The sequence below is a fragment of the Xiphophorus couchianus genome, unplaced genomic scaffold (assembly GCF_001444195.1).
Source record: "Xiphophorus couchianus unplaced genomic scaffold, X_couchianus-1.0 Scaffold1000102, whole genome shotgun sequence".
Taxonomy (NCBI): domain Eukaryota; kingdom Metazoa; phylum Chordata; class Actinopteri; order Cyprinodontiformes; family Poeciliidae; genus Xiphophorus; species Xiphophorus couchianus.
Genome location: NW_020963015.1, coordinates 1,123,552 through 1,142,670, shown reverse-complemented (window position 1 = coordinate 1,142,670; position 19,119 = coordinate 1,123,552). Strand labels below are relative to the sequence as shown.

At 42.8% G+C, this 19,119-nt stretch overlaps 2 protein-coding genes and 1 long non-coding RNA gene across 5 annotated transcripts; 1 reads left to right on the top strand and 2 right to left on the bottom strand.

Annotated features, from left to right (window-relative positions):
• Nucleotides 1-1,591: 1,591 nt before the first annotated feature.
• On the bottom strand, nt 1,592-9,936 carry LOC114141379 (gastrula zinc finger protein XlCGF57.1-like). Of its 2 annotated transcripts, XM_028011896.1 has the most exons (4): nt 9,218-9,936; nt 4,840-4,974; nt 4,335-4,421; nt 1,592-3,982 (listed from the first exon to the last, which is right to left on the bottom strand). In XM_028011896.1, exon 4 carries the CDS (start codon nt 3,934-3,936, stop codon nt 2,224-2,226), a length of 1,713 nt encoding a protein of 570 aa, XP_027867697.1. In that variant the 5' UTR covers nt 3,937-3,982; nt 4,335-4,421; nt 4,840-4,974; nt 9,218-9,936; the 3' UTR covers nt 1,592-2,223. The 2 variants fall into 2 exon arrangements, with proteins under 2 accessions (XP_027867697.1, XP_027867696.1); XM_028011895.1 differs by lacking the exon at nt 4,840-4,974.
• Nucleotides 9,937-11,749: 1,813 nt separating this feature from the next.
• Nucleotides 11,750-19,099, top strand: LOC114141411 (tetraspanin-33). Of its 2 annotated transcripts, none has more exons than XM_028011956.1 (8): nt 11,750-12,371; nt 12,847-12,904; nt 13,321-13,445; nt 14,341-14,376; nt 14,481-14,576; nt 14,643-14,771; nt 18,272-18,433; nt 18,499-19,099. In XM_028011956.1, the coding sequence occupies exons 1-8, from the start codon at nt 12,219-12,221 to the stop codon at nt 18,640-18,642; spliced, it is 903 nt and encodes a 300-aa protein (XP_027867757.1). In that variant the 5' UTR covers nt 11,750-12,218; the 3' UTR covers nt 18,643-19,099. The 2 variants fall into 2 exon arrangements, with proteins under 2 accessions (XP_027867757.1, XP_027867756.1); XM_028011955.1 differs by having other exon boundaries at nt 11,751-12,371; nt 14,341-14,415.
• On the bottom strand, nt 16,517-18,265 carry LOC114141439 (uncharacterized). The gene is made up of 2 exons (XR_003594835.1): nt 17,417-18,265; nt 16,517-17,131 (listed from the first exon to the last, which is right to left on the bottom strand). It is a non-coding gene; the product is annotated as an uncharacterized LOC114141439 (long non-coding RNA).
• Nucleotides 19,100-19,119: the final 20 nt, after the last annotated feature.

Here is a 19,119-nt window from a genome sequence, read left to right as displayed (position 1 = left end):
TTAAGGACGGTGTTTTATCGGTGGACATTTTGAAAAGACGCGGGTTGATAGCAGCTCACTGCGGCTGCGCATCAACCGTCTCTAGGTAACCATGACAACAGCGTCAGTTCGTGGGGGCGGGGTTCTATTTAGCTCCTGCAACGACAATTTAACTGACCTTAATATTTCCTGTGTTTTGTTTTGGTCATTATTATTACACTTATTGTTAAGGTGTGTGTGATAGGTGCGTCTATCAGACATTATAGCGATACAGAATAAATCATGTCCTGTTTTGGTTCAATACAACAACCTGTCATTGTAGCCTAGCTTAAGCTAACCTGAATATTTACAACTCTCTAGTTGATACTCTGACTTTACTCACCTTCTGTCTTTCAGCCACTTTGAAAAGTTTTTCTTCGTCTCTCCAACATCTTTATCCTCCCCCTCTTCAGTTTTCTGCCCCAGAGTTTTTCTGCCATCTTTAGCTCCCTGTTGTCGAGGTTTTACTACAAATTAAAAAAAAACATCAAAAAAACGGGCCTCATCGCTTTGAAGGGCCGCTGCTCAAGCTGCCTGTATGGGCGAGACGCCTAGTCAGTGCTGTTCCTCTGTTATTGATCATTTCATACACAAACAGCTGTTAAATACATAAAATGGTGACTAGGAAAAAAAATCATTTTTGCGCCCCCTGTAGTGCAGCGGGCCCCTGGGTTGCATGCACTGCATACCCACTTTGCGCCACTGGTCTGCTCTCCCGGCTTCAGATGCTTAAACTCAATGTATCTTTTAGGAATACAAAACGCTCAGAGCAACGGAGGAGCTTGCAATCTGGATTAAATACATAATAAAATAATAGTACATTTTTTGGATTATTAATTTTTCTAAAAAGAAAAACAAGCACCAACTGGCCTGGTGGGGGGGCTAGTAAAGCATGGCGGGCTGCCAGGCTTATAAAACACTGGGGGAAACTCTGTATACATTAGTGAGGTGCGGACAGGTGAGGCAAGCAGAGTCTCACCTGTCATCATAAAAAAATGATATATAATGATAAAATAATTTATCTTGCTATTTTCTCCCTGTGGTTTGTACTATGAAATATTTATTTTGTATTTAGCTTAGCCGATTTGGATGATTTTTTCTTCAAAATCGCTGAATTTTCGCATTTTCCCATTCAAATACTCAGAAGCGCAGCAGGTGAGGCAGCAGCAGCTGATCCTCACCTGGACTGATCAACCTCTCACTAACTGAACTGGCTGCTGTTCTATGGGAGCATGCTCCTCCTGTCGGTACGTCGCCAATAAAATGGTTAAAAACATTTAATATATGAACTGATTTTCCATAATTTAGCTTATGTATATAATGTTCAGTGTTTGTTGTCACCAACTGTGTGTATACTGTATATATACGTATATATACATATATATACTGTATATATACATATATATATATATGTATATATAGTATTCATATATATATATGAATCCATCTTTAATGTTTGACAGCTGTTCCTGACTCAGGGAAATTGCAACTTGATGAAAGGATGATGTATTTATGAACATATTTAAAATCTAAAAAACACTAAATCAACAAATTAAATGATTACATCAGACGATTATCTGTTAAGCACTTATTTAATTCATGGATTAATAAAGTGAAGACACCAGAAAAAACATCAAATGCAGCAGCCTGAACCTCAGAAGGTCCTGTTCAGACACATGGAGCCCGGCCCAGTAAAGTCGGCCTCTGGCCAGACTGGCTGCTGGTCACACTGGTTTCCTGACCTTAACCAGTTAGAAAAACTATCATTCTGAGACATTAAAGTGGATCAGTCTCATCTCTGAACTCCTGGGCCACAGCTTCTTGATGTTAAAGGAGTTTTATAAAAGAATGGAATGATTTTAAACTAAGCCACAGTACTGTATCTGGCAGGAGAAAGATTAATCTAGCGTCTAAATAGAAATTAGAAATCATAAATGCTGTACTTAGACAATTTCAGGACAGTTGTGGAAAGAGAAAGTTCATAAATTCAAATCTTCTACAGATATTTTGATTCTGGTTATTGAACCATTGGTGGACAAGAAACAGGGAGAAGAAACAGAGACCAGGAATTGAACCAAGGACAACTACGCTAACGACAGTAGCTGCTGCGCACTACTGACTTTCAGCTGTTAATAATAATAAATGGTCTTTATCTTGAAGTTTCCAGATCATCTCTAGGTTCAGTTCTTCACACATCAGTCCACCTTAATCTGACTGATCAACCACACGGCTTAGATCCTCACCTGTGTGAGTCTTCATGTGACGAGCCAAGTCATTACTCTGTCTGAAAGGCTTGTCGCATAATGCACAGCTATATGGTTTCTCTCCTGTGTGGGTTCTAAGGTGACGGGTCAGATCGTTTCTCTGTCTGAAGGATTTGCTGCATAGCTGACAGGGGTAAGGCTTCTCTCCAGTGTGGGTCATCATGTGATACCTCAAGGTTGTTTTCTGGACAAAACCTTTACCACAAGCCAGACACTGGAAAGGTTTCTCTCCTGTGTGAGTTCTATGATGACGGGCCAAATCGTTCCTCTGCCTGAAAGACTTATCACACACTTCACAAGCATACGACTTCTCCCCAGTGTGAGTCCTCATGTGTCTGGACATGCTGCTGCAGTCACTGAATGATTTACCACACACGTTACAGCAACACGGCTTCTCACCTGTGTGGGTTCTCAAGTGAACGGTCAAATGCCCGCCGAAGCGGAAAAGCTTCCCGCACACTTTGCAGATGTACGGTTTCTCCCCAGTGTGAGTCCTCATATGTCTGAGCATGCTGCTGTACTCACTGAAGCTTTTACCGCACACTGAACATGAAGATGGCTTCTCACCTGTGTGAGTTCTCATGTGACGTGTCAGGTCACCATTTTGTCTGAAAGATTTATCACACAATTCACAGTTAAATGGTTTCTCTCCTGTGTGAGTCCTCAGGTGACGCACAAAGTCACAACTCCGCCTGAAAGATTTATCACACGACTCACAGGAATACGTCTTACTGCCTGCGTGAACTCTCAGGTGACAACTCAGCTTAGACTGCTTGTTAAAGGCTCTCCCACAGGTCACACATGAGAAAGGTTTCTCAGCCATGTGTGTCCTCCTGTGACGAGTGAAGTCACTGCTGTGTCCAAAAGATTTCTGACACACCTCACACTGATACGGTTTCTCACCTGTGTGAGTCCTAAGGTGGCAAGTCAAATCACTCCTCTGTATGAAGGATTTTCCACAAAATTCACAGCTGTATGGCCTCTCTCCTGTGTGCGTTCTCATGTGGTAACTTAAGGTGGTTTTCTGGATGAAACCTTTACCACACACTGGACATTGGAAGGGCTTCTCGCCGGTGTGGGTTTTCATGTGCAGAGTCAGGTCCGGCTGCCTGAGGAAACTTTTCCCACAAGACTGACATGAAAAAGGCTTCTCACCTGTGTGAGTCCTCAGGTGAGCAATCAAGTACCTGTGCTGCCTGAAACTTTTACCACACACGTCACAGGACACATCTGCCTTACGTCTCTTTGACTTTGAATTGTCCTCATGACTCCTGGGCGTCCAACATCTCTCAGGTGGGTTCTGGTCTGTCTGGGCTCTGAATACGTTGTGGGCTTCAGGAGAGAACTGGTTCTGGTTTGGTTCTGGGTCCATGGTGTCATGGACTGGTATCATGAAGGTTTCGGTCTCCTCCTTCACCACAACCTGCTGATAGCAGCAGATGTCCTCCAGCTCCTCCTTCATCTCCATCGTCTGCTCTGGTTCCAGATCCATATGGACTTTTCCCAGGTCAGCAGGGCTCACCACAGAGCTGCTGCTCTCCTGCTTCACTACAAGCAACCCTTCATCCTCTTCTTCCTCACTGAGTTGAGCTTCTGGTTCCTTCTTGGTCTCCCTCGTCTGCTGTGGTTCTGGTTCCTCCTGTTCCTTATTCATCTCTGGTCATCTGGGATCTTTGGGTCAACAGTAGAGTCTCTCAGAGCTGAATCACAGCAAGACATGAGAAAATAAAATTGCAACCTTAACATTTTATTACTGCAGATCACAGAAACAATAATCTGCTGTTATATACACAAAAGGACTAAAAAAGAATTTAGGCTTTTGTTCTGAATTCTGGCTTTAATCTTAAAATTTTGATTTCTATCTCAGAATATTTCAGTTTAAGTTTTTTTGATATTTTAATGTCAAAACTCTGAAAAAAAATCTGAATTATAAGACTAAAGTCAGAATTCTGGGGGGAAATAATTTTATTATTCTTTTTTTCAGTTGTCTTAATTCCTCAAAGTTGCATCTAATTCTGAACATTTATTAAGTAAATTAGTGAACATAAAGACCTGAGATGGGATTTTTCCTTCTTAGATCATTTTAAAACACAGGAAGTTGATGTTCAGACACAGGAAGTTCTTCTTGTTAACAGGATCCTGTGGAAAGTACAAAATGTCAAAAAGTTCAACAAACAAGCCAGGTAGAAATATTTATAAGGAATGTTTTACAGTGATGAGGTGAGCCTGTTTTATCACTAGTGGCAACAATAAGCTCAAAATGAAGGAATGTCAGGAGAATCCAGTCCGTTATTTTCCCTCAAACAGCCAATATGGAAATTACAAACCAAATAAGCAACAAGTAATTTTTATACTCATTAATCTGAATATGTTGCTTTCATATTTAAAAACATGCTTTTATTTTGAAGGCGCTGCAGGCTCTGTGGGAGCAGTGTCTCATTTTTGGATCATGTAGGACAATGTAGTCATGCTGCAGATTTCTAATTATTTAGTTGTGGGTACTGTAGTGTCTAATAACATTTGCTCTTTAATTGGCAGAAAGGTTAGCGCGACCCACGTTTGGAGGCCTTGAGTCCTCGACGCGGCTGTCGCGGGTTCCATTCCCGGAACCGGAGACATTTACTGCATGTCTTCCTCCCTCTCCTTCCCCCTTTCCTGTCAGCCTACTTTCATATAAGGGACACAAAAGACCCTGGATGGGAGAGAAAAAAATGGCAGAAAGGATTTCGCTGCTCCAGCTTCTGAAGAGGACACTGACAGGAAATCAAACTCGCCTGCCTCCTCCCAGTGCTAACTGCAGAAATACCAACCAGGACCAGGAGGGCCTTAGCGCTGTTAATAACTCACATGTACATGCTGCTCACCCCCACCCCCTCTCTCTCTTCTCTAAGCTATGCTACAGCTGGTTCACTACAACAGAGCCCGTCATGAATGCTACAGCTTGTTAGCATAGCCACTGATGACGGAGGATAAACTGTTTTCCTGGACGGGTAAATTGTTTCTCGTCCTAGCACATTTAGCAGCGCATACATGAGATTGATTGACAGCCAACAATTTTTTCCCCCACATATTACCTGTCCCATATGATACTGTCAGAAAGTGATGACACTTTTCATATTTGTGAAAACACTTTAAATGAAAAAGTTACACAATGAAGCTTTAGAAAAGAAAGCAAACAAACTAAAAGTTAGTCTGAATTATTTGTGTTTTTTGTATTTATGTTTATATCCATGTTTGACAGTCATTCATTTTTATAAAACTAATTACAGTCCTGCTTCTTTTATTTAGCCCTCTTTAAAAACATCATGGATGGAGTCAGGAGTCCCAAACATTTTGCTCCTTATAGCTGAAACAAGAGACGTTTGATCTGATTTCACTTCAGGCGGGGAGGGAAAAAGGTGCATGCGTTTTTTATTGGCTGTATGTAAACTTGTGGCCTCTGCTGTTGATATTTATATTATCTTATTTTAAAGTCTCTGCCGTAAAATTGTGACTTAGTATGATGGGAACCTACGTACGGCAGCCGTTTCCCCAGATAGTACTAAAGCCATCTTTTAACACTAGGATTACCAGGATTTTGAGAAATTCCTATCTCTACCAAGAGGGGCCAGATTGGGTATCTTCTTAGAGCTACCGAGAGAGGGCCAAACTGGGTTATTAGCATCCAAATGTGGCCAAACTGACGACTCTGAATGGTCTAATTAGCATCCCTGTAGATGAGCAGGGGGGAGGAGAGCCAAACTCACTACATCAACTTTCACGCTGATTGTCCTTGGAACAGGATAGAAATTTTGAAAATAACTACTTCTGGTGGTTCCCAGATCTGGGAGACTTTGTACATGCAAATTTGCATGCTGCCTTTTGTGCTGTGGAGTATAAATATCTGGACATTCACTCAGCTTTTTAGTTTGCAAGAATCAAGATGGCGAAGAGGACACAGAAGCTGATGAATGCTGAAGAGGCTTTGGAATTACTTATGCAGAATTCATCCTACAACCCTGGTCGACACATCACTGTTGATGAACAGCTTTTCCCCACTAAAACCCGCTGCTGTTTCCTTCAATACATAGCAACAAAACCGGACAAGTTTGGCATCAAGTTTTGGGTGGCTTGCGACTTGAAATCAAAGTACATCTGCAATGTCTTCCCATATCTTGGCAAGGACCCCAGTCGTCCCAGCGGGGAGAGACTGTCCGAGACTGTAGTGATGAGGCTGATGGAACCGTTCATGGACAAGGGCAGAACTGTAACCACGGACAATTTCTTCACATCACTGTCACTTGCGCAACGACTGCGTAGCCGGAAAACCACCATCCTCGGCACAGTCAACAAGTGTCGCAGGGAAATTCCACAATCCACTAAACGTAAGGATCGCACTGAATTCACCACTCAGGTGTTTTCAACCTCTGATGCCACGCTGACTGTGTATGTGCCCAAAAGGAAGAAGGTCGTTTACATTCTCAGCAGCATGCACAGCGTGGTTGAGACTGAGGATACCACCAGAAGAAAGCCAAACACCATCAAACAATATAACAAAGCAAAGTGCGGTGTGGATGTGATGGACAAAATGGTGCGGGAGTACAGCGTGCGTGCAGGAACACAGAGGTGGCCAGTTGCCGTGTTCTACAACATGATTGACATGGCAGCACTGAATGCGCATGTGCTGTATCAGGCATGCACTGGGGTGCAGGAGAGACGGGTGGACTTCCTGGTGGAGCTCGCAAAAGAGTTGGCTAACTCTCATGTGAGTGAGAAGAAGGCGTGCAAGGAGCAACTGCTTTGCCAACAATCTGCCACACCCAGCCCAGGCAAAAGGGCGAAGTGCCAAATCAACCGTCGATGCATTAAAAATAGTACAAATAGGAGATGCGTTGACTGCTTCAAATACGCATGTGGCAAATGCAGCAAGCCCATGAACTGGCAGTGCCAGATGTGTGCCGACAGTGCAGACAGTGCACAGAATGAGGGCTGAAATGCCACTGTGCCTATTGCAAATAATTGCGGAATTGTTTTATTTCTTGTATTTTTTTTATTGTTATTAATGACAAAAATAAAAAGCATTCAAACAAATAACAGTTGTTCTTTTGTATATTTTTTTTGTATATCTTCTGTATACTCTTCTCCATCCTGCTTCTTGCAAACTAAGAAGCCTCTTGACCTCTTGACTTAGACACAAATACATCTGGTACCTGTCTGTAAAATTTCTAAATCTCCATTTAAAATATTAAAAATAATTCATTGTGCTTTTTTGCTAAAATAAAACTAAGCTAAATATAACATATATATAATCTTTATATTATATAAGCAGGGAAATTACTTCGCTTTTGCAGCATAGAGACTATCTACAACTTGAAGTTGTAGATAAAATAAAATAAAGAAATAACATGAAATTTAAATTGATTAGCACTAGGAGAGGGCCAGGTTTTCGATTTCTCCCCAGACTGGCTGAAACAGGGCCACAAGACCCTGTCCAAACTGACGACTCTGATGGCTCAAATTAGCCTCCATTCATCCATTCTTCTATTCTTCTATTGTTCTATTGTACATGTGGTCGTTGACCGTCAGGCCAGAAGGTAGGGATGTGAATAGTCCATGTTGGGGGTGGGTATCTATGATACCTACGACTAGTCAGTTTAGTTTTGAAGCATACATGAAGTGTTTTTGGAGAGATGTGACTTTTTGCAGCTGATCCATGATGTTGTGCTGCATTATCCAGGTCATTTTGCCAAATGTACATAGAGTTTGCAAAACATACAATCTGTTTCAAAAAATATGCAAAGGTTTTTCTAAAAGAAATTAGTAATGTTTCTCTTTGAAATAAAGCTAAGAGGGTATAAAATGACAGTTTAGAAATAAACTAACCAAATTAATTGTGTTGATCCACCTCAAAAAAATCATGCAAAAAGTGTAAGCAAAAGAAATCTGGGAGACTTTGCACATGCAAATTTGCATGCAGCCTTTTGTGCTGTGGAGGATAAATAGGTGACTGCTTCACCTATTTAGTTCACAAGAACTAATGGCATTTATTTCAGTCATAATCTTGCGGGGGGTGACCAAGGTTCCATCACTATGTGACAGCTGGTCAGCAAACCTGGCAAACATGATTGACATGGCAGCACTGAATGCACATGTGCTTTATCAGGCATGCATTGGGGTGCAGGAGAGACGGGTGGACTTCTATTTTACTGTCAGTCCTGCACTTTATATTTTATATTTAGATTTATATTCATATTTTATACTGTATTTTATTTTACTCACAACATTGGAACCTCAAACATTGTCCTGAGCCTGAAGTGTTCAATGACCCTTCTTATGGAATGCAGAGTTCAGCTTTGCCCCCCTCTTGTGGTGCGTCAGTAATGGCCTTATTTACATAACAAAGGCGCCTCTTCACACCCTCTCTCGGAGGGCCAAACTGGCCCCTCTCTGGTAGCTCTAGGGACAGGGCCAAACTGGCCCCTCTCTGGTACCTGGACGAAGATTCCCATTTTGGGAATCTTTGGTAGTCCTAGTGTTAAACCGGATTCTCTCTTGCTACAATTTGTTAAATGAACAGAAACTTGTAACTTACAGAAAATAGCAAGAACGGAAGAATATTCACAGTACTGCAAATACACAACTGAATTATCAATAAAATTTAATATTTTCCCTGCAAATAACACAATCCCACCTTATATATAATAAATTCAGTTATCGGCCTTGTGTTTTAATCAGGCATCTTTCTAGCTTCTACAAACATCGGCCTCAGGCGCAGAGGATAGGGAGTAGATCTGAAACACCTCCTGGGGACGAAGCTGAAATATTCCTGTTTCTGGGTTAATTTCCTGGTTTCTGCTTTAACATCTGCTGGGTTATTATTTATTCTGATTATGTATCTGCAGTTTTCATTTCTATCCCAGTAAAAAAAGGAAAGAAAAGGCAATAAACACGGATACCTTCTGTTTCCTCCGCGGCAGTAACTAGATCCTTGATCCTCCTCTCGGTTCCGTTAGCTCATCGGAACCGCCAGCAATTAAACCACCTCGTTCTTCCTGACCGGGTTCGGTTCTCCACCTGTTTCCCAAGAGTCCAGTACACTGATAGATTCAGCTCAAGCAGCAAAAAACACGATAGACAGAGGCTAACGCTGCTAGCGCAATATTATTTACTTCCGCCGGATGTACGTTCAACGGCGTTCAACCAGGAACAGTGACCGCCCCTTGAGTTCCGCCTCTAGCTGGAAACTTTCCAGAGGGAGTTTAGTTTGTTTTTGCTTCTGTTTCAAACATAATGTGTAACCTAAATGGTTTTATTTACAACTAAGAGTGAAACTTTACTGCTACAGTAAGAAAATTGATTTAAAAGTCTAAAAACAACAGAACATGACCACAGATGGGCAGTAACTGGTTGTATTTGAGAACTTTTTGAGAAAATTTTTGTTGAGTAACACGATATGTTTTTCTTGTACTTGAATAACATTATTGTAAGATAACACTACTTTTACTTGAGTACCATTTCTGGACCCTCAACCCGATACAAGTAAGAACACAATACAAGCAACATGTACCAGAGAGATTCATGAATGGTACAATCAGACCTTTTGTATTTTTTGTCCTCTGACCTGGACGAGACATTACATACAGTAAACAAATACTATATATCACCACTGGAAGTACTTTGTTATATTTTAACATATGTACATTACTTACTGTAAGTATTAGAAATGTATTTCTTCTGCTCAAATGTATTGTTGTGATTTATTTTCTTCATTATTTTGAGAACCGAAATCTGCTATTTCTTTTTTACATTATATAAATAATATTTCTATATTTTAATTATCATTTAGATCTATCCTTAAATAATTTATTATTTGTTCTAGATGTCAGCTGCGGTAAATTATATGCAGCATGTAGAATCTTCCCTGGCCAGCAGAGGGAGCCCGCCTCGCCAGCAGCATCTGAATCTCACTGCGGTCATCACTAAACATTATTTATAATCCAAACTATGTCACAGTGAAGCTGGGATTTAGTGTTTAATCCGCTGCCACGCAGCTTAAGTCAATTTGAGCTTGAAATTGATTATTTGATCTGATCGGAGCATCTGGAGAAAACAGCAGGGGGCGATATGGTTCCATGGAGGAAGTCACTACCTGAGATGTTCCTGGTCATTTATTAGAGAACTGATTGGTGGAACAGAAAGTCAGAGGTTCTGCGGTACGTCATATATGACGTCAGACCAGGCTGGATCCGGTTGGTTCTGACAGAACTGTTTGTTCTCTAGTTTTCTGTCCGTCAGGTTGCCAGGTTTATTGCTGCTCCTGACTGTTTATATTGAAGCTGAGCTTTTTCATCCGAGGCAACACAAACCTGGACAGGTTCTGAGCCGGGTAGCAACTAATTACTTTTAAGATAAGATAAGATTTATTATCATTGTCATCAACAGATTACAGATTGAGATTTGCTCGACTCGAGTTAAGATGCAGGTTATGTGTATATACATAATATACAAAGATAAAGAAATAAATAGTACAAAATGAGAAATAAATAGACATCAGAAGATGGTTGCAGCGCCTGGAGGTGTCGCAACAGAATTGACATTTTTAACACAGTGGTGTCAAGAGCAGAAGTTCTTATGCCTTTGAATTTAGTGCCATGATTGCCATCGGGTAAAAACGGTTTTTTAGGCGATTTGTCCTGGTTTTTATTGCTCTGTATCTCTTGCCTGATGGCAGCAGCTGGAAGAGACCATGGCCAGGGTGTGAAGAGTCATTTAAAATGTCCAAAACTTTCTTGTGGAGCCTGGAAGTGTAAATCTGTTCCATAGTGGGGAGGGGGCAGCCTATGGTTCTCTCTGCTGCCCTAACAACCCTCTGGAGCGCCTTCTTGTCCGCGGATGTGCTGCTGCCGTACCAGACACACAGACCATACATGAGCACATTCTCTATGGAGCAGTGATAGAAGGCCTGCAGCAGGTCTGAGGGGAGACAGTTCTTCTTGAGTATTCTCAGAAAGTACAGTCTCTGCTGTGCCTTCTTCAACAGCTCCTTGGTGTTGGTGCTCCAGGTTAGCTTGTCCTCCAACTCCATGCCCAGAAACCTGAACACTGGGACCCTCTCCACACAGGTCCCACTGATGGTGAGAGGCTGGATGTCTGTTTTGTTCTTCCTGAAGTCGATCACCAGCTCCTTTGTTTTGGAGGTGTTGAGGAGCAGGTTCTTGACTTTGCACCACTCTGACAGCCGCTGCACCTCATCCCTGTACTCCAGCTCCCCCTTCCCGCCTGAGATGAGACCAACAACAGTCGTGTCATCTGCAAACTTTATGATCTTGTTGCTGAGGTGGTTGGAGACACAGTCATGAGTGTAGAGGGTGTAGAGAAGTGGGCTGAGCACGCAACCCTGTGGCGACCCGGTGTTCAGGCTCAGAGCAGTGGAGGTGTGGGGGCCCAGTCTGACCCTCTGGGAGCGACCTGTTAGGAAGTCCAGGATCCAACTGCAGGTGGCTGATGGGAGCCCAAGGTTTGCTAGCTTGGACACCAGACGTTGGGGAAGTATAGTATTAAATGCTGAGCTGAAGTCCACAAAGAGCATTCTGACGTAGCTCCCCTGCTTCTCTAAGTGGGTCAGGGCAGCATGAAGTGCTGTGGATACAGCGTCCTCTGTGGACCTCTTTGCTTTGTAGGCAAATTGGAGAGGGTCCAGCTCAGCAGGCAGGCCAGCGAGGATTGAATTACAAATGTACTGAATTACATTTAGTTTAGTAACGTTTTGAAAAATATAAATGTTGCTATACTTTTTTACGTTAGTTTAATTTTTGGGTTCTCTGCCCACCTAAGGTTCTAAAAAACGGAACGTTTTAAAAACACACTAAGCTGCTGCTCCACATGCAGCCTGCCGGGGGCGCTGTGCTGGCTGGCTGAGCAGGTGTGAGGTGTGAAGGAGGAGGAGGAGCAGCTGGAATGCTGCAGCTGGAATGCTGCAGCTGCAATGCCGCAGCAGGTCGACACAAGCCTCGCTGCCGATCAGGAACCAGCAGCATGTTCCTGACAGAAACCATGAGAGGATACCGCGGCGTCAAGTACACCTTGTTCTTCTTCTGCTACTGTTTCTGGGTAAGTCCGAGCCGGTCCGGTCCGGTCCAGATGTCAGCTGGAAGGAGGAAGTTGTTTTGTTTTTCCTGTATGTCAGTGAGGCGACAGGAAGTCAGGATGGAGAGAGATGTGGTAAAGGTCACCGGGTCGGGACCAGAACTCGTGACGGCCGGTCAGAGGACTGAAAGTTCTAGGTCACAAACTGATGGATTAACGGGAGAACAGCCGCTGGAGGTTTGATTTGTTCTGGTCCAGTAAAACAGAACCTCCAGAACCTTCAGACTGCGCTTCAGAACCAAGTTGAATGTTTTCCCGCGGAACGCGGTGCAGCCGCTCTCTCCTCCTGGTGGCTGTTTAGTAGTTAAAGCTGAACTTTGACCTGTGAAGTTTTCATCTGCCAACCAGAACCAGTCGGTCCAGTCCAGAATTGTGTGTCTGAACCAGCAGAATTCTGAGGTCCAGTTCCTGACCAGAACCTCTCTGTGTGACCCTGCAGGTTGTCAGTGCCGTCCTGATCGCCGTCGGGATCTACGCCAAGGTCGCCAAGGAGAAAGGTCAGTGAAGGTCGTCCCAGCAGCAGCTGGTTTCCTGGTTCTGTTCACAACACGACCTAGTTAGAACCGGGTTCAGACTTCTGGAGGTTTCAGGAAGGGATGCTGCAGCAGCACAGAGTTAAACCCGTTACAGGGTTTGTGTCCTGTTTCCATAGCAACGGTTTCTGGTTTGAAAAGCGTCCCTGAAACATCCGGGTCCGTTTCCAGGAAATTCTGCTGATCACATTCCTGAAGATGAAACCAGGAAACGATCCAGACAAGTTTCAACTTTTCCTGCTGATGGTGAAACAGTCGGCCAATTACCTGCTGAGGTTTCCGTCTCCATGGGAACCAACAAAAATAAATGGAAGTCCATGCAAACACCTACTGTGTGTGTGTGTGTGTGTGTGTGTGTGTGTGTGTGTGTGTGTGTGTAGATGTAGTCGACACTCTGACCGTGGATCCAGCGCTGCTGCTGATTGTCGTTGGATTGTTGATGTTCCTCATCACCTTCCTGGGATGTTTCGGAGCGCTGCGGAACGCCACCTGCCTGCTGAAGACGGTATTTAATCGTCTTGATTGTAATTATTTATCGTTTTATCCAGAGCGACGGGGAGTCAGCAGAGAAAACCTTCAGAATCCAGTTGGAGTCTCTGTGTTGACAACAGAACAAGTCTGGGTTTGACTCTTAGTCTTTGTTCTGAAGGAATTTTTATCAAAAATTATTCTGAGGAATGAAAACCTTCAGCTGACCTGAATGTCTGAGAATCGCCAAAATCTTTCTGTAGCTCCTTCTACAAATGGAAAAGCAGCTAAAACGTTAGCTGTGCTAATCCAAAGCATTAGTCATAAACATTAGTTTCACTAATGCTAACACAAAATGCAACACATTATTTAGGGGAAGCTAATGCTAAAAGACTATATGGACCCAGCTTCAAGCTGAAGCTAATGCTAAAGCTAAAGCAATATACCTGAACGGTATTTAGGGGAAGCTAATGCTAAAGCTCCAACTTAAGTTTAAATTATATCTGACTCACACTCTTGAGCACCAATTTAATTTTTGATATTATAATTTACATATTCTACACGCCCCTTAAATATGGTTAAAAATGTCTAAGAATTCAGTTGATAATCAAAACTTCAACACAGATGTTAAAACACAGATCAAATGAACGTTTACTAAACATCTGCTTTAGAACTTACCCGGAAAAATTCATTTAGTTCGCTAGACACAGTTAGCAAAAAGAGTAAAATTTAAAATAAAAAATTAGCTTTGCTAATAGAGTATTAGCAGAACTGGAAACTAGGAGTTAGTGAGAGCAGCATGAGAGCGCCACCTGGCGGAACGTTGCTATTAGTTGGTTTCCTGTTTGTTTCCTGTTGATTTCCTGTTTGTTTCCTGTTGGTTTCCTGTTTGTTTCCTGTTGACGTGTCTTCCTCTCTGCTTCCTCCTGCAGTTCCTGTCCATCCTGGCTGTGGTTCTGGTCCTGCAGGTCGCTGCTGGAGCTGTGACTTACGTTTTTACCGACTTGGTAACAGAACACCAGCAGCAGAACGCAGAACGTTGAGATCCGGTGTGAACTCTGATGCTGTGCAGGTGATGGAGAGGACGGAGACGCTGATGATGAAGGGCGTCGTCCGCTACAGGGAGGATCAGGACCTGGAGAACGCCATCGACTTTGTGCAGAAGAAGGTGAGCTGGACGACCAAAGCAGCTCAACGTGCGGCGTGGATTTAACGGAGAACTGCTGTGTTCCAGTTCCAGTGCTGCGGCGTGGAAAACTACAAGGACTGGTCCCGGAACGTCTACTTCGAGTGTTCTGAGAGCAACCCCAGCCTGGAAGTCTGCGGTGTTCCCTTCTCCTGCTGCATCCACCTGCAGAACCAGGTCAGACCGACTGGACCCGGTCTTGAGTGAAATTCTGCCCCCCTGTGTCAGGAGCGCGCTGCAGCCAGAGAGGCGGTCTGCCCGTTTCCACGGCGCTTCTGATCGATTTGTCGGTAAAACAACTCATAAAATCATGTCGAGGTTGTAACGTTGACATGATTATGTCAAAATGGTCAAATAAGTAAATAAACTAGGAAACCTGTTTGGTGACTTTTAATTGTCAGGCTTAAGTGACAAAAGTTGGAACCAGACCGATTCTCTTGGTGATTAAAAACCAACACAAACGGTGTAAGAAGACCTAGTTTATTTATTTATTTGACCATTTTGACATAATCATGTCAACGTTACAACCTCGACATGATTATATGAGTTGTTTTACCGACAAATCGATCAGAAGCGCCGTGGAAACGGGCAGACCGCCTCTCTGGCTGCAGCGCGCTCCTGACACAGGGGGGCAGAATTTCACAGAGGGGCAGAATTTCACAGGGGGGCAGAATTTCACAGGGGGGCAGAATTTCACAGAAGACCGGCTCCGCTCACGGTTCCCTCAGAAACGCCGGGCAGGTTTTGGTTGTTTCTTAAGCCTCAGAGTCCAAACCTGGACGGAAAACCAAAATAAAACGGCAACATGTAGGAAGTAAAACTCTACGGAAGCATATTGGTGTCACGGAGGGAAACATTTCGAGCGTTATCACGTTATAACGTGATCAATTGTATGAACGTGATAGTTCCGTATCTTGCTTAAACGTGATAACTTCATGTCCAGGAGGTGGCGGTAGTGGGCTTTACGTGCAGGCATAAAGAAGGCTAGCACAGTGGCTAATAGGAGTTTTCCTTCATGCTCGGTCTAAAACATGGAGAGAAACTGATGCTGCTCCGCATCGAAAGCTAACGTGGCACATTTATGTTGTTCTATGTTAAAAACCGGGGATGTAACCGATGAGCTGGTGTCGTCCAGCCGCCAAATCGGCGAGTATATAACTTTATTCAGTAGGAACAAAGCTAAATAAACTTCTATGCCCTGTAAGTAGCAGCAGCTGCGCCCCCTGCTGGCCGTGAACGGTTGACTGTCCACAAGTCCTGAACCTCATGTTTCAGTAATGGATCAATAAGTGGGAGTGGTTTAAATTTAATGTTCGGACAGCAGCAATAAAGAGGCAAACTTGCTTCAAAGCTGAGGAGACGGAAACAATCCCAACTTATTAAATCTCTAAGTTCAAAATCAGTTTTATCGTCTGAAGAGCTGAATCAGCCTGATGGGTTCACATCTCAACTAGATCCAGTTGTTCTAGATAAATCAAACGGGGCTTTCATTGGCTCCAGGACGGAGAGAGAGACAGTCCAAAAAGAAGATTCAGAAACTAATTATTAATGGTAGCATCACTGAAGACCTGGATTTAATACATGTAGCAATTAGACATTTCTATAGAAATCTTTATTGTTCTCAGTATTCTGAGGCCTTTCTGGTGAACTTCAGGAATCCGTTGAAAAAATGAATCCTGATTTTAAAACCTTTTGGAAGACGACTTAAGAATGGAAGACAAACGGCCTGGACGGGTCAGCCACTGAATTTATGCTTTCTGTTGGAAATATTTACACAAAATATCATTTGAGGCTCAATAATCTCTCCCACCATGAAACGTCTGATTCTCTGATCCCCAAAGCAACAAAGATCCTTTATCACTGGACAGTTGGAGACCCGTCACTCTGATGTACAGATTATAAACCATTAGCTCTTGTTTATGCTAATCGCTTAAGCAGTGGATTATTATGATTATTAATGAATGCCAATCAAAGGGAAGAAATATCACCACCGTACTAGACTGATTTTTGACATGATTGATTGTTTCATTGATAGCGACAGTTTTATTTTATTCCTGGATTTCTTTAAGGCCTTTGATTTGTTGGAACATTGCTTTATTATAAAAACCTTAAAATATTTTGCCGTTGGGGAGAAGTTGTGTAATATAATCAGCTTACTTTATAGCGATATAATAAGAAGCTCAGTTTCTCTGCGAAGAGGAATCGGGCAGAACCGACCAATTTCACCACAATTATTTATTTTAACAACTCAAATGCTTACTTACTAATTATGAAAAAATCTAATTTGCATGGTGTTAAAACTTTTGATAAGGAATTCAAGATAAATCAATCTGCTGACAATACAACAATTTTCGAAGAGATAAAATTCTGGGAGACATAACTCTGAAATCCATTTTAATGTTTCCCATCTGGTCTCTCAGTATTAATAAATATGAATTCTGCTCATCCATTAAAATATCTGGAATATTGATCTGAAAATAAAACTATCAGAGGGAAACACTGGACGATGTTTGGAGCCGCTGGTCGATGCAGTGGTTCTCAAACTTTTTTCAGTGATGTACCCCCTTAAAAATATAATTTTAGTCAAGTACCCCCTGACACGGGCAAAACATTTTTGGAATAAAAAAGAGGTACAGTGCTGTAAATACCCTGTAAATACTGAACATAAAATTCAGTGCATGAACACACATTTATATTTTATCGAACTTTTTACAAAATAATTTTTCCCAAGACTTATTATGAGGAGCCAACTGATTTTTTAAAGATATTTTGAAAAGCTCCACGTACCCCCAGGGGTACGTGTACCCCCACTTGAGAACCACTGAGATCTGAATATTTTTGGACAAACTGCTATCCAAAGTGGAAATAGAGTCCAGATTAATTCATCTATTTATTCTGTTTTTATCTCTGACAATAATATTAAGATTCAATATTCAATAATCTTTAGATGTGGAGGAACAAAACTCACCATTTAAGACGATCTGAACGTATGAAATATGATGATGAGGGAGGAAATGGAGCGTTAGATGTTGAGGCTCTGATTTAGAATAAATTTGTCTCTTTTTGTCGACGTGGTTTCATAAAGTTTTATTTAATAAGCCTGGATTTTCTGCTCAAATGTGATTTTGATCACAATCAACCAAGACTCATATTTTGCTGTCTAATTTTCACAAACAAGTTTTGCATTTTTGGAAAATATTTGCCCGTACTTTTACCCCACATGGATCCATAGTGTAGAATAACAGATCAATAACAAATCAATAATAGATCGATATTGGTAAATAGAAAATCTATTTTTAAAACTGACTGGTATGAGAAAGGTATTTTATTTGTCTCTGACTTAATGGACAGTAATGACGTTTTGCTAAATCATAGAGATTTTACCAATAAATTTAATCTGAACTGTTCTTGTAATGAATATCTATAAACATGTAAATCTATTCCTGCAGTTCTGACCCAAAACATTTCCTGATGTTTCTTCATCCTGACCCAAACTGACTGGAAGAGTTTTAATGTTGAACTGCATTCAGATCTAAAGTGTTTAATGATTATAATAAGAGCATCTTGGAAAAACAGATTTGTCTGATTGAGAAGAATTCTGCAGGTTACAGAGACTCACTGCTAAATCTCTGTCTTTGTGCTGCACCTTTGTGCTGCACCTGCTCCTGCCCCTGCAGACGGTGCTGAACACCATGTGTGGTTACGGCATGCAGCAGCAGCAGGAAGCGGCGGCCCGGCAGCACATCTTCACGGCCGGCTGCCTGCAGCGGATCGTCCTGTGGGCCCAGAAGAACCTGCTGCTGGTGGCCGGGCTGACGGCCGGTCTGCTGCTGCTGGAGGTACCGACACCGCCGCCGAGCGACCTCCCGCTGACCTCCCGCTGACCTCCCGCTCTCTCCTGCAGGTGTGCATGATGGGTCTGGCCGCAGTGCAGGTGGCCTGGATCCACCGGGTCCGACGGAGGCAGAAGGTCAGTGAAGGTCGCCGGGCAGAGGAGAGGAAGGAGAGGCTCTGGTTTCCCGCCTTCGCTGACTTCACTGAGGAATGATGATGATGATCAGCTTCGTCTCTGCAGGCTGGACTCAGCAGAACCAAACAGAACCAGGTTCTGAGGTTCCTTCTCATCTCAGAGCTTCAGGACTTTAAAGTGTGACCTTTGACCTGTCGGGGTTCCGGTCTTCTTCAGGCCGCTTCCTCTCTAATCCCACCTGTTCTGCTATAATCTGAGGTGGATTAGCAGCAGGATCACCTGCGGCGGCAGCATGTTGCTGCGGGAGGCGGCCGTCACACGCCTTATTGGATTCATGACCTCAGGGTCGACCGGCGCACGCGCGCGTGTGTATGTGTAGTCAGGATGCATGATGGGAAACCTCGTGTCTCATTGATCCTGTATTTTATACGAGCCCATCGCCATGGAAACGGTTTATGTATGAATACTTGTGGCCTTCTGCTGGAGTTTATCAGAGAAACCAACCAAAAAATAATACATGGTTCAAATCTGAAAAGTGTGGTGTGTCCCCATAAA

Coding starts and splice junctions, on each gene's coding strand:
- LOC114141379 (XM_028011896.1), bottom strand. CDS start 3,936: ATGAATAAGGAACAGGAGGAACCAGAACCACAGCAGACGAGGGAGACC.
- LOC114141411 (XM_028011955.1), top strand. CDS start 12,219: ATGCTGCAGCTGGAATGCTGCAGCTGCAATGCCGCAGCAGGTCGACAC. Junction 14,416..14,480: donor CTTACGTTTTTACCGACTTG/GTAACAGAACAC, acceptor GATGCTGTGCAG/GTGATGGAGAGGACGGAGAC. Junction 14,577..14,642: donor TCGACTTTGTGCAGAAGAAG/GTGAGCTGGACG, acceptor GCTGTGTTCCAG/TTCCAGTGCTGCGGCGTGGA.